Raw genomic sequence first — 15,199 nt, forward strand, 5'->3', positions numbered from 1 at the left:
GCCAGCATTAGAAATACTGAATGCTTTGCCATAATTGTTTCAGAAAACCTAAGTTTCAATCTAACACATCTGAAGTGTCCAAATTCAGTGGCTCAGAGGTTCTCTTTCCACAGTTGCCAGAAGGATGTTCTTTAATGCCATTTTAATTAAAGACAGTAAGTGAACTTAAGCTGTTTCTTCAAATGTGTAGCAGTCTCCTGATCCAGGCCAAGGTGAAAATGGGACAGAAATGTGCTCCTTCTACCAGCACTATTGACTTCAGGCAATTTCTCTTTTGAGCTGAGGCACTACAATTTTGTGGTTTGGTACCATGATACATATCACAAATGTTTGTGTCTCACTGCTAGAACATTGACAGGCCTCCTGCTGGGAGCCAGTTTGCAATTTCAGAGAATCCCTCTTTACACTGGAAACTTGTCTCTTAGAGATCAGCTTTTGGTTCTCTCTCCAGCTGGTTGTTCAGCATTTGGGAAGTTTGTAGCTGTGTGACAGTGGATGTACTGGTTTGGATTATTTTACTGTTTTATTTATATGCCTGTAATGTGAGGAGAAGAGACATTTCTAAAGTAATTCATGGTTTTTGGGAGATGATATATTTTGGTGCATCCCAAAAGGACCTAGACAATTCAGTAACAGTGTTTTAATAACCGTTTATTTAAATTGCTTTCATGTAACTTGCACAGTATATAACATCTGTCACTTTGTCTATGAGCTGCCAAGACTTTCTAATGTTATAAAGTAAAAGATCTTAACTGGTGCCTCAGTCACAGAATGCTTTTACCTTGAATCTGTTAATGAATACAGTTTATTTCATTAGTTATCTTTGGCTTTAAGTTTGAACAGTTTAAAATTACTTAATAAAGTAACCTGGCACCTGTGGGATGAGGTGCTTGCCACTTCTTAAATGTGTGCTGGTACAAAAGGCAAAGGATGTTTAACTGCAGTGCCATTGCTTACTTACTGTGCTGGGCGTGGATAAAAGGCCCAACTTCTGGTTAGTGTAAATTGGCATTGTTTTTTGTCTTTACTCAAATTAAATTTATACTGCAAGAATCAAGAATCTTTTCACAAACATGTAATTTGTTGAGTATTTAATCTGTTAGGCAGATGTGCATAGCAGTGACTCTATATCCAGTGTCCAATGTTGCCTGGTGGTTGGTATAACCTCTCAGAATGTCAAGACCTGCCTATCTTACTCTCTGAGGATTCTCTGAACACATTTAAGTCGACAGAGTAACTTTGGAACCATGTCACTGGCATGAATTCAGTCCAAATAAGCATGAGAGTCCCCATGGAAGTTCAGTCCTGATAAACAGGGGCCCAGGGCACAAAATGTTTATATTCAAGGTGAGGAGTTAGTACATTGCCTGACAATTTTAGGAAAGAGGTCGAGCTAAATTGGATTAGCATATGAACCTCCAGTAAAAAAATGTTTCTGTGTCTGAGTCAGGGCATTTAAAGAGAACATGTAAGAGATGGTGCTGGGGAAGGTTTGTGGCTCATCAAAAATGAGAGAGACTTTAAGCCATAGCACCAACAACTACCAAGTATTTATAATAACAAAAATGTCCAACAGCATGCAATCCATTTTTTCAGATGTGTTGAGTTTAAAAAAAAAATCAAAAAGGAATTGTCAGTGAAATCATGGTGTCGACCATTGTGAAAAACTGCTTTTGAAGTCAGTTTCTCAGGTTGAGATCCTTCACCTGGTTTTCATGTTTCTGAACTGTGTGTTCTGTGTATTCACAAGGGCCTGGATCCCCTCTGAAAACATTCAAGACATCACAGTGAACATCCACCGGCTGCACGTGAAGCGCAGCATGGGCTGGAAGAAGGCCTGTGATGAGCTGGAGCTGCACCAGCGCTTCCTCCGCGAGGGAAGATTCTGGAAATCAAAGAATGAGGACAAAGGGGAAGAGGAGGCAGAGTCCAGCATCTCTTCCACTAGCAACGAGCAAGTGAGTGCTGCTGCAATATTAGCAATTGGGGAAATTCATTAAAGAGTACAAAGTCAGTGTCGTTTTGATTAATGTGCTGTTAATTAGCCTTGTGCTCTGTCTGCAGGTTTGTGAGGACAAGAGGGTTTAAAGATTTATTCTCCCTATCACTTTTTCCCCCTTATTATCCCTATCTTGCTATCAGTAATAGCAAGAATTTAGATTTTCCTTCTTTCCTCAGTTTCTCGAATGACCTTTGTGAAGTTTCAAAGTGTTTGTCATGTACAGCACCTTGATGAGACAGATCAAGATTTCTAAAGTTAAACAGGAATGCTCGAGTTAAATGTCACAGATATCAGATGGACTGCAACAGTGCCTTCTTGGAGCTCTGTCAAGGGACAGCCCTGTGGCTGCTCAGCCTTTTCACAGCTGGAGTATGTTCACTTTGAGCTCTATTCTGCCTTCAGATCCACAAGTTACACCAGCCATGACATTTTCAGCAGGTCCAACTGAAGTTAGGTGCAAACGTTGCACTTGAGGACCACGTGACCAGAAACTGATTAAAGTCATTAAAAATAATTCTGCAAAACAAGAAAAATCATGTTGTTTTAACAAAGAGCACAAATGGCCAAGATCCAAAACTTTGCATTTCCACATGAAAATTCCCTTATCATAGCTATCTTTACTAATCATTCATTGTTCAAGAGGGTGTTATATAATCACTACTAGTGACTTGGCAGTAAGATTTTCATAGTTTGCAGGATGCTTCTCTGTATTTTTGGCAGCCCTTTCCCTGGCAACATCTTTCCTCATTTAAAACCCCTATCCTTTCTCTAAGTCTGTATTTAAATAAAAAAATCAGTGTATTTTTACCCTCTTCCTTTGTCCTTTTGTCAAACAGGTCTATCACCCAGTCTGGAACTAAAAAGTTTATGAAACTCTATGTTGCGGTGGGAGGTTGTTCCTTAGCAATGTTGGTTTAGGATTTTTTAGCCTGGTCTGCTTAGCTAACCCTTTGTAGCCCCTTTATTTAAATTTGTGTGTGCGATCATACAACAGCCTGTGGTAAAACAGGAAAATAGTCACAAATAAAAGAACTGGCATTTTCCCTTTTTTTTTCAGAAGTGTCAGTCACAGGGTCTGAAGTGTACATTTACATATTTTCTCTTCAATGCCAACTATTCTTCCTTGACTTGGCTAATGCTTATACCTGTTTTACTGGTTTCCCAGAAAAACAGGAACACAGGAGTAGCCATCAAACTCACTGTTCTGCTGTAGTCTGCAATATCCTGTTACTAAGACTAGGTAGTGCTAGCCATGCTTCAAAAGCAGGCATAAGAACGTCTCTACAAGCACTGTGAGATAATTACCATCCACTTAGATCTCATCCTTGTTTCTACTGTGAGACTGACTTTTATTCTAAAGCATAAAGTTCCATACTCCTCCAGTAATAATCCAGTCTAGGTGATCTTACCAAATTTACATACTTATATTCTCTTTATAATCACTGCTGTTTTCTGGCATCCAAAAAGATCTGATTTCTAAGTATGGGTCACTGATATCAGAATATCTCAGAAAAGTGTTTGAGCTTGTGTGTGCAATGAAGAAAGGAATTATTAAGAATAGTTTAGCCAAGTGCATGTTGAATGGTAGAACTTGTTCTTTAATTTTGTTCCTTCCTGCAGTCATAGTCATCAGTGATAATGTAGGAAGTTTATTGTGTGCACTTCTCGTTTAAGAACATTTCATTAACATTTCTATTTGATACCCTAAATAATTGCAAATAATCACAAATAAAAGGCATATCAGTCATGTTACAATGAAAGCCACTTACATTTACTGGTTTTTGGGTTGATTCAACATGCTTTTCTTAATTTTCATAGCTGAAGGTTACTCAGGAACCACGAGCAAAGAAAGGACGACGTAACCAGAGTATGGAACTCAAGAAAGAAGTGAGTAACCTCAATTACTGTGTTTGTAGAGACAGAAAAGTACAAAAAGTCTGAAATTTTAATAGGCACTCCTTCAATTTCAGTCACCTTTTAGTGATGTTACAGTAATAGCCTTGGAAGTTCCAGCCCCACAGCTTGGTACTCCCTGCTAACAAGTTTAACTGTGCCTCCCACATGCAAGCAATGTGTGTCGTCATTGGAATATTCTGTATCGTGAACAAAGCAAGCCAGCTTACAACATTGCTTTTTTAATAACTAATTCAGGATATCAGCAAGCCCATAAACAGCAAAAATTAGAAGTGCAATCAGGACTATTAAGTTTATGAGCCACCTTACCCACTTTGTCTGCAGGGCTTCCCTGTGTATCCCGCTTGCGGGATCAGGGAGCCAAGGGCTGCGCTATTGCTCGTGTACACGAGGGGGCACTTACAGAGAGAGCCGTAAATCTCTTCCCCAGCCGCCAAGGACTCTTTCCTGGCCTCCTTCCAGCTGAGAGGAACGCTGAGAAACATTTGCACATATGTGTGTGTTCCCTGCCAGAGGGCTCGGGGTGCCCTTGCAGAGGAGGCTGCGGGGACTGGAGCAGCAGAGCTACAGAGGGGCTGGAGCAGCAGAGCTCTCTGTAGAGCAGAGCTCTCTGTGGTGGCTGGAACAGGGACAAGGACGCTCCTCATTCCCTGCCTCCCTACTGTACCTGATCCTGCAGGAGGCAGCCTCATGGATGGGGACAGTGACACGCTCTCTGCTCCCTGGGGCACAAACTTGGTTTGAGTGCAAGATTGGCAAGACATCCTCCTGTAATCTTCCTTTCTTACTGTGTTTTCTGTCAAGCAAATGCTGTAATTTGCTTCATATATTTATGTCTTAACATTTGCCTTCTTAGCTCTGATCAGTGATCCAGAAGTCAATCAGTGACCTCTCAGAGAGTAATTGATTGCAAAAGGGAATACACAGTCAGCCTTTTGAATGTTGTGAGCAATGCTTCATCACGCAGACAGGCACTAAGTCCAGTCCTGAGCAAGACTTTGTCTCTACACTGCTAAATGAGCAGTAAAAGATCTAACTTTAATTTTAAAAAAATTGTTTATGTCTTCAGACACCTCAAATAGCAATAAACATTTCCAGGAGTATAACGTCAATCTGTTCTAAAGAGCAGGAGCCATTGGTGTTACATTGTAATAACACAGGCAGCTGAATTCAGCACAGTACACTACAGTAACAGGGACTTCTTTCTTGATAATTGTGTAATTATACAGAGCCTCTGTGGTCATCAAGTCTCGTTCCATATTATTGGAAGCAAGACGTAGACTCTCATTAGCCTTTCATCTTCAAAGGACCTTTGAAGTTCTGATCAATCTTTGCAGCACTTCTGTGGAGTCAGTGGAATATCACAGACTCCAGGGCAGCCTGTTGGGTCAGAGTAAGCCCAGAGTTTGCCAAAACAATCCAGGAGCCTTGGCCATGCAACTACAGTCTCTTTAGGCAGAATATTGTGGGGGAAAAATATCTCTAGCAAACCTCTAGCAATCCCAAGGAGTCAGCACAGCCTCTGAGTTTTTTCATACTTTTGGGGAGGTGAGGCTGGCTGAAGTCAGAAAAGCCTGACCCAAGAGCCTGCCCACTCTCAAGTTGGTTTTCCACAGGGATCCCACATCCCATTAGCACTACAGGTCTTCAGCAGACATCTTTCATATTAATTACACTGATATTACTCACATAACATTTTTTCTTCGGGGGGACCTGAAAAGGGAACAGGTTGACTTGTTCTATGTGGATATCTGATTTACAAGTTTGTTCTTTCTCTGCAGGAGCCAGAACCTGAAACTGAAGCAGTAAGTTCAAGCCAGGAAATTCCCACAATGCCTCAGCCCATTGAAAAAGTTTCAGTCTCAACTCAGACCAAGAAGTTAAGTGCCTCTTCTCCAAAAATGGTGCATCGGAGCATCCAGACCAGTAATGATGGAGTGTGTCAGAACATGTGCCATGACAAATACACCAAAATCTTTAATGATTTCAAGGACAGGATGAAAGCTGATCACAAAAGAGAAACTGAGAGAGTCGTGCGAGAGGCAGTGGAAAAGGTAACACTTGTTGAACACCACCTACCCTGGGTTGAGGAGAGGAGATTTTGGGGATTTCTTCTTCTTTCTATTTTTGTAACAACCTCTTTTACCAAAACGAATAAAAAATGTTTTCCAAAGAGACCACATAAAAATAGTCTCCATTACTGTTTTTTTAGACCATTTCTATACCAACAAACCTACTGTAAACAGCAAACTCTTGGCTTTTTTGATTCTTGTCAAGTGAAATCAGTTTGTGATCCAAAACTAAAACTAATTGTTTCATTCATTCATGAGTATCTGTTTCCAAAGCCTTTCTCTCCATTGTTAAGTGTGATTCTAAACAATGTCATTGTTTAACTGCTAATCGTAAATAATTCTTCTTTTGCCCATCTTCTGACCTAAAGATCAAATAGGGTCACTGAAATTTGTTTGAATTTTCTTATCTAATAATAACCTGTTTAAAATTCAATGTCTAAGCTTGACCTGGTCACCTTTGGCTAGAGAGAGCAGGGCAATTTGGAGGATGATTTGTCTGACCTCTCTTAAGTACCTGTCTTAAGATAAGATGAATTTCCTTCTGGATGAAGGACTGTGAAATGAACTTAGGGAGTTCAAGTGTTAATCCTGTAGGATTAAGACATCAAATGTTTATATACCTGAGCAAGGGCAGAGGAGCCTCACTGACAATGAACACTAAAATAAATAAATACCTCTTAATGAACTCAGGGATGTTCTATTTTGTATTTTCCATTGTGCATTTGCTGTAGATTTATATGCAGTTGTAGATTTGGAGAAAACAAAATATTTTTAAAGAGAAATTAATAAATTTATAAACTGATTGATCAAATTTATAAACTGATTCAGCAAATATGCAAAGAACTTATTTAGCTGTTATTACAGATGCCTAGCAGAGGAGAAATACAGTGACATTTTTATTTTTATTAAATCTGTTTTTGTTATATCTCTAATTGAGCAATTTTTTATTTCCTAAATAGGAGAAATCTCAAATTAGGTGACCCCCACCTGCATCAGTAACAGAGATTTAAAGAGCAGAGGTTTAAGTAAGACACTTTTAACTCCAGGAGCTGTCCCTTGATTGTTTTGCTGTCTGTGTTTGGCAGCTGCGCACGGAGATGGAGGAGGAGAAAAGGCAGGCTGTGAACAAAGCTGTGGCCAACGCACAAGGAGAGATGGACAGAAAGTGTAAGCAGGTAAAGGAGAAGTGCAAAGAAGAGTTTCTAGAAGAAATTAAGAAGCTAGCAGGTCAGCACAAGCAACTGATTTCCCAGACCAAGAAGAAGCAGTGGGTAAGTGTCAAAAATGTATCACAAGAGAGTTAAGTGGAAATGTAAAATGCATTCTGCAGGAGTTGAAGGGGATTTCTTCCTTGCTTTTAACTGCACTGCTCTTTCACTTATCTTTCAGCATTAAGGCTTTCTCCTTCATATAACTGTTTCAAATCTTCTCCAAATTTCAACTTGGCATTTTGATTACTTTCCATCTTAATTTGTTAGTGCTAACAGCAACATCCTCTCAAGTCCAATCAGATCTTAGTATCCAAAATATTTTTTTCTAAATGCTGTTTTACTCTGTATAAGACATGCTTTGCATTATGTTCACACTCCTTTGATCTTGAGACCTCAGAGGGTACAATATCTGGCTGCATCAATTTAGATTCCCCTGCTAATAAGGCTGTTAGTGATATCCTTTTGGCCTTTTCCTCAACTTGCTTTTTCTAAGACATGCATTCTGAAATGTATTCCTCTCTTGTTTGGTCCTTAAGTGCAACTCTGCAGCACCAGCTACAAAAACCACGTTGGTGTGCCCTCTGGAAAAGTGAAAATAGACATCTAACTTACTGTTCTGCTACACACAACAAACTTCCCCCTGGTTTTATTTGGATTGTGGCTGGTGTTTTCTCAGGCTGGAGTGTTCCTCACACATGGCTGTACAGCACCTAGCCAAACACTGCAAGAACCATAAACTGTGCTGCTTGCCAGGAGCAGAGTGCAGGTGGAAACTGCTCTGCCCAGGAGCTGGGACCTGGCACACACACAAAGTCTGCTATTCCTTTGTTAATTTTCACAGAACAGGGGAGCAAATGCCATCACTGAGGAAGTCCTACAGCACTGTGACAGTTGTCTGTAACACACAGGGGTGTGGGCACAGGATTGTAGCACTGGTGGGGCTGGAGAGGGGCAGGAGCCTCCAGGAGATGGCACCAGCCAAGAGACAGCCAGTCCTGCCACCCCCTGCAGCCCCATTTGCCTTCTGCTCTAAGGGGCTGTTTTGCTGCTGCTCAGCCTCATTAGTCCCTGTGCTTACATGAAACAATGGGCCCTGCAGGGAAAACTCTGCTCTGGAGAGGAGTGGAAAAAATACTCAGGCAAGACAGTCAATCACTGACTATCACAGATATGAGTTTGGTTTTTGGAAAGAGAATAATTACTTCAAATGCCCCAGTTCCTGCAGTCTTCATTTCTGTTCCTCACAGAGGTTTTACTGTGGGTGTTATGATGCTGCAGTGCTTGGGTCTGTCAATAAGAGATTTCCTCCCTACCTGTCTCTGCAGAGCAGAGAAGTTATTTTTGACTGCCTTGATGGAGTTTCTGTTCTCAGTGTGTCACCAGCTGCTGGGACCTGTGTGCTCACCTGTGGCACTGGAGAGGGAAATGGAACTGCCTTTGCCCACTATAGAATATGTCAAATTACCTCTGTTCTGTCAGGAGTGAAGAGCACAATGTGAACCACTGTCATCACTCAGCTGACATGCACTAACTGGGGCACAATAACATCATTGTGAGGCTGGACTCTTGGCTTTTGCTGCTTTTTGGTAGTTTTGAAGGTAGAATTTTCAAGAGAAACTGACTGGAGTTTTCTGCTCCAATGTGCCTTTACTATATCCTTCAGACTAATCAAAAAATGCCCTGGTACCACATCACTGAATTTATTAATGAGGACACAAAGCTTCATGACTGAGCAAAACAATCAAAAGATAGAAAGAGTATTTGACAATCTTGCCTATTTCTGTGGCCTCAGACTATCTGTCAATCACCAGCCTAAATGAAGGCATCATGCAGGCAGCTGGTTTGCATGTGGCAGGAGAGGGAGGGTCAGGATAAACACCTCTGCATTCAGGCTGATGGATCTGCCTGCCAACACACAGCCCCAGGCAGCTGGACTTGGTCCAATTACACAACTCCCCAGTGATTCTTCCTTCAGTGCTACTAATGACAGTCCCTGGTGTGTAGTGCTGCACTTGTGTGCTGCTATTATAATGATACCTCCTTACCAAAATCTCATGTAATTAACACACATACTAAATGAGTTTTGCTGGCTTTGCTTTTTAATTAGGAGTAGAGACCTCTGGTTTTGTGTAATGCTGATGTCTGTGCTTGGGAATACAGCTGCTATTATTCACACTGTATTTGTCTTTTTCTCATACCTAAAAAACAAGTCCAGCTGGGATAAAGGGATCATTTTGCTGGTAGTGTACAGGACATGAGATGTGCTTCCAGCCCTGAGAAGACTAATGCACAGTTAAAGAATAACAGTTCCTCTTTCTCTAGCTGGTCACAATTGACTTAGCCCAATTTAATTTTTATACCTTCAGAAAATTTGGGTTTAATACAGATACCTCAAGTAAATAGCAAAGAAAAGGAAGAAGTGTAAAGGCAGAAGTAACAATAATGAGATTATGCACCTCCGTGGCTTCTAGGGTTCAGGCTGCAGTGCTGGTCTTGACAATATTTCTATTTTAGTTTCTCCAAATTATTTTATTTTTATATAAGACTCATTTAAATTGGTGCATAGGTCATTTCATAGACAGCTTTCAACTTTTTTCTCTTTCAAATCTATTTACAGATATATTTATTTTAACTTGCAACAGGTGGGCTTTAAGTGAATGAGCATTGTCTGTGATGTGTACTCTCTGAAACAAAACCCCAAGTGATTGATAACATTTAGAAAGAGGAAAATACAAAGGAAAGAGGAAAATACAAAGAAAAGAGGAGGCCTGAGGCCAGCTGGCATTTTGCCTCCAGTGCCACATGTGCTGGTACCAGCACAGATGACATTATTTTCCTTTTGTAAGTGGAGATTTACATCCCACACTTATGGCCAGCATATGTAAAGGGAAGTGCAGGACGCACAGATCAGTTGTCCTCTCCTGTCGTAGCATTTTTTGATCTCTCCAAGCCAGCAGATGTGAATTTGCTCTCTTGGATGAGGCCCATGCTGTACATAATGGAGAGCCACAGCTGCTCCCAGCACCTTTCCAGCAGATGATCCTGATGGCTCCCACAGGCCTGTGGGCAGCCAGCAACATGAAAAACCAGGAAAACAGCTCTCAAGAGGACACTTGTTTGCAGACATTTTTATAAATAAACTTCCCAGGAGCTAAATTATGAAAGGAAAATGGAGAGGTTCCCTTCTCACACAGCTAGGGCAGTCCCTTTATTGCTGATATAAATAAATGGTTATCAGTTTAGCCAATGTAAATGTTGGCTTTCTTGGATCTGTCTTTCAGTAGTGTTTTTTTTTTTGAGGCAGTTGGGTTTGTTTCCTTTGTAATTCTGTTTTATTAGCAAAGCTGTAGCTAGACAGGACATAAAAATTAAATTGTGTGTTATTTTGTGGTTTGATAGCAGCCTGCACAGACTGTGTGATATCCCTCCCCTTGTTCACCATCATGCAATGAGCATTTCAGACTGGATTCCTAAAGATGCCTCCTGATTTTGAGCAGACCAAATTCAGAAAGACAAATTTGAGGTCATTAGAAGCTGACTGTCCAGGATGCAGAAGTATAAATGGTCCCTTAAGCAGCAATGCCACCTTATCTTATGGAGTTTTGTCAAAATGACAGTTCATGCTTTTGCAGCACTGCCTTAAGGGGCATAAACCTGCCTGAAGACAGGGCACTGTGTGGGTGCTGTTCCTCCTTGATGGCCACCCTTGGTGCTGACCAGCATGTTGCCTTCCCTTTCTTATTTCCCCAGAGGCCACAGGGTTATTTTCCAAGTAGATTTCCAGCTATCAGAAGGCTGGGGGTGTTCTCTGTGTTCCGAGGTAGAAATCATCTTTGCTGCAGCTTTCTCCAGAACCAAATAATTCTGCATTAAGCATGGGCTGTGTAGCATCTTTCTTTCAGGAGTTTTGTGCAGTGCTGGCAGGCAGGACAAAGGGCAAGAGCCCAGGTAGCCAACCTGTGTATGACCTTGGGTTTATCTAAGACTTGGAGGAAAAACCACTTTTTTGATCTGCTCAGTAGCACTCATGGAGCACAAGGCTTTCCCTTCAGGAGGTGGCAGTGCTGGCTGCCAGTCAGCAAACCCCAGTGACAGCAGTGTCCTTACAGGCTGACCCCACATGGGTTATAACAAACCCATAATTGGATGCCATTTTGTGACTTTTGACATTTTCTAGACCTAAAGGATCTTCCCCAGCAATCTCTGGACAAGTCAGGCTTATAAAGAAACCTCAAACACTGATTTTCAAGACTGTGCAGAGCCTGTTGGGGCCAGCAGTGCCTGTTGATTTATTGTAGCTTTTAAGACATAGATCAGGGTGCAGTTACACAAATATAGGGTAAAAGATGCTTCCTGCGCTGTGTGCCTGAAAAATGTCACTCCACAATTCCGAGAGATGAGTTTTCTTAAGTGAGAGATGATTTTTGGAAAAGCAATAATCCAGACTCTGGAAAATAGGAAAGCATTGTGTGGATTTGCTGAAGATGGCTGCTTCACTCAGCACATGTGAAAAATACTTGGATGCCCTGAGCATAAAGAGGAGCATTGCTGTGCACTGTCAGAACTCAGTACTTCCCTCTGGGTGTCCAGAGTTGCTGGGACCCCTGCCAGGGGGCTCAGAGACCCTGGCACACAGCCCAGAACACCTGTGGGTTTGATTATGACCCATGGAGCAAATTACAGCTTTGTATGAAGACCTGAAAGCCACAAAAGTTTAAGTAATGTAATAATAAAATTATCACTAAGTGAAAAAGTAGATTTTGGGGTTTTTAGAATGCGGGTTTTGGGGACAAGATGGAGCGACTTGGGCGTGTCCAGCCTTTCTTCTTCTTCTTCTCTACCTCCATCTTCTGCTGTGATGTTGGCACTTTTGGATTGGTTTAGAGTAGAAGCTCAGTATTACACTATTACTACAATTACTTTCCAATACCTATAGGTGATAGGTACTGGAAAGTAATTGTAAACACTGTACACGTAGTTTTTAGTACAAAGATATAACACCGCCCCAGGGGCAGGCAGAGTGCCTGGAACTGTCCTGCTGGATGGACCTTGGCTGGACAGGAGAAAATTTTTTATAGATAAGGAACAATAAACAACCCTGAGACCAAGAAATGAAGAGCTTTGACTCATTCTTCGAATGTGTGGGCTGAACCAGAGACATTTCAGGTGTCTCGGGGCTGCAATAAACTGCAGCCTCCCGAGAGTGCACGTGCTGGTGTGTGCAGGGCTGGGGAACGCTGGTGAGGAGGGATCTGCCAGGGGGATAACCCCATCTCTTTTGCTCTCCCCAGTGCTACAACTGTGAAGAGGAGGCCATGTACCACTGCTGCTGGAACACCTCCTACTGCTCCATCAAGTGTCAGCAGGAGCACTGGCATGCCGAACACAAACGCACCTGCCGCAGGAAAAGATGAAAGGGCTCCTCCTCCCCTAGAGCGCCACCCCAATGATTGCTATTCTCAGACAGAGCGGTTTTTGTTTCCAAAAAAAAAAAAACAAAAAAAAAGCCAAAATTGTTTAGAATTTGCTTCCCATTTTGCACCAGCCTTTAAACACTTTTCTTAGAAGAAATTTTGCACAGTTGTTTCAGTCTTCTGTTAGAAACGCTCCTCCAAAATTTTGTTGGCAAAATAATTGAACATCTGTTGGAGCAGGTTACTTCAAATAATTTTAAACTAGAGGATTTGTTGCATTTTCAGCAAATTTTAAGACATTTTTAGGTTTTACAGAGATTTTAATCTTTAAAAACAGCAGATCTAAAAACAAAAAAGTGATGCAAGTTTAACAAAAGTTAAAAGTTTAACATGTTTAAAAAACATTTAAAAACTAGTTCTGAATGTAAGAAGTACAGAACTGTTTCAGAAAAACGAGGCATACTACCTTGATGTAACGTTTATTTCTTAACCTTGTTGAGCTGGTTTTGTTCAGCTTAATTTTACTGTTTAAAGGCATTATCTATTGGTTATACCAGTGGGTACATGATTGAATTTAGGGAACAGGGTTGACACAGCAGGTGCTAGTCCTGCATATTTTTTCTTAAATATTTCCCAACTGTGTTTTATTTTCATTATTTCTTTTCAATATATAACTTTTATAACAAAATATTAGCTTTGATCTTGTAGTTTAAAATCACAGGGAACTGGGGTAATCTTTTACTGAGCTGGATCTTAGAGAAAAATGAATATTTAAATTTTGAAGTTTGCACATTTCGTCTTTGTTCTAACATGAGTGCTTATAACAAGAATAAGAAAAACCAAAAAAAAAAAAAAGAAAAAAACAACAGACAAACAAAAAACCCAACTACCTTTATTCATACTTGTAATTTTGAGGCATACAAATTACTTTATTGCTCCCCCCTTCAGCCTCCCCAATTCAATGTCATTTGACCACCTCTGATCTGGTGTCACCTGGTCCATTGTAACTGATAATAAAAGGAGAAAAAGCACTTAAGTTTCACAGAAGCCGTTATGTTTGTAGTAATGGGTCATTGCCTAATAATGAGCTCCATCACTGTACTCAGAATGAAGAATAATGCATGTTAATTTTCTTGTATTAAAGATGCCGTGATTTGTAAAAAGTCTGTATTTTGCGGAATGTCTGGATTAAGAAGCATTACCAATAGGAATGGATCGATAGTTGACAAATGATTTTCTTTTTGTTTGTTTTATATATAGATATATGAATTGCATCCATGTTCAGAGACAATTTTTTAAATAGATGTAAAGCTTACTTAAATAGCTTTTCTTTTAAAGTGTCTCCACATTTTAGTTTCTTTCAAAGATTGGTCTTAGACTGAGTCATATGCCCATTAATCATCCAGCTATTTTTTGAGAAGTTAGAGGAATAATTTGTAAATATTTATTTAGATCTTTGATATTTATTGAAAGCAATTACATGATGGAACGATGGAAGCTGAAGAATCAGGAGGAAAGCCTTTTAAAAAGTTTTCTCTAGGATTTGTCAGGGTCATTGTAAAGACAAAAATATAACTAAGACTTCTGTGAACTACCACTGAAATTCTGACCTTTTTTACTTACAGTGGTGATATACGTTAATTGACTAGATACTGCCAAATAATGCCCAATATGTTGCAGAAATTAAGTGGCAAGTCGATTGGAAAAAATAGTAAGTAGATGGTAACTTGTATTACCACAGCTGCATTATTGCCTGATAAATGTGTAATTAACTTTTGTCGCCTCTGTGTTGTGACTGTAAAACACTTCACAACTAAAACTCAATCTTGTTCGATTACTTTACAAGTTCCAAAACTTCGATCCACCCCTATGAAAGCAAGTATTGTGGAAATATTTTTGGTGTAAAATCATTCCAGAATATGTAATATTTAACTGATAGCTGCATGAAAGTAAGATTCGTGTTACTTTGGCTTTTTTGTCTCTGTTGACACGGTTGCACATTTCCAAGTTACTACAGCGTGAAAACTGTGTGTTTTAAAGAAAAAAAAAAAAAAACAAAACAAAAAAAAAAGATTGTGGCCTGGTTTTGTATAAGTTTTAGGTAAAATTACAATTGATTGTTTTAGGAACCATGATTTAAAATTAATTTTTTTCTGCAAATCATAAAGCTATATTAAAGTGTTGAGCTTAGCCACTATGCACATTGTAATTATTCATTGTGGCTGTCCAGTTTATGATGCATTCTGGCATTTTGTAAGCTGCTCTGACTAGCAATATATAGAGTCATTTAATGTGTTAACATTGGTTAATAAATGTATTTAAAAAAAAACCCTCACTGAATGTGTCTGTGTTGATTTTGGCCAGTTGTCCTCACATCCTGGGGTGGGCAGGCATGAGGCTGCTGTTAGAACTGGAGGGAGGATGGAGGCTGTGCCTGAGCTCCCAGGAGCCTTGGTCCTGGCTGAGGGGAGCCAGCAGGGCCAGGGAAGGGTTTCAGCATTTAACGTGGCTCTCAGCACTGGCAGTGAATCCTTCCAGCCCAGGCAGTCACCCCAAGTCCTGGTTTTAGAGCCAGGTCCTGCGCTG

General features: G+C 40.4%; 1 protein-coding gene across 5 annotated transcripts in view; it reads left to right on the forward strand.

The window, feature by feature from the left end:
* The window catches only part of ZMYND11 (zinc finger MYND-type containing 11), a 106,196-nt gene extending 91,248 nt beyond the window's left edge, over window positions 1-14,948 (forward strand). For all 5 annotated transcript variants that reach the window (XM_063147880.1, XM_063148046.1, XM_063148054.1 and 2 more), the window contains 5 exons: window positions 1,751-1,958; window positions 3,821-3,889; window positions 5,698-5,970; window positions 7,074-7,259; window positions 12,491-14,948. In XM_063147880.1, the coding sequence (XP_063003950.1) occupies window positions 1,751-1,958; window positions 3,821-3,889; window positions 5,698-5,970; window positions 7,074-7,259; window positions 12,491-12,613 (859 nt within the window). In that variant the 3' untranslated portion in view covers window positions 12,614-14,948. The remainder of the gene's footprint in view (window positions 1-1,750; window positions 1,959-3,820; window positions 3,890-5,697; window positions 5,971-7,073; window positions 7,260-12,490) is intronic.
* Window positions 14,949-15,199: the final 251 nt, after the last annotated feature.

Source organism: Melospiza melodia, chromosome 1, assembly GCF_035770615.1.
Source record: "Melospiza melodia melodia isolate bMelMel2 chromosome 1, bMelMel2.pri, whole genome shotgun sequence".
In the NCBI taxonomy this organism is placed as follows: domain Eukaryota; kingdom Metazoa; phylum Chordata; class Aves; order Passeriformes; family Passerellidae; genus Melospiza; species Melospiza melodia.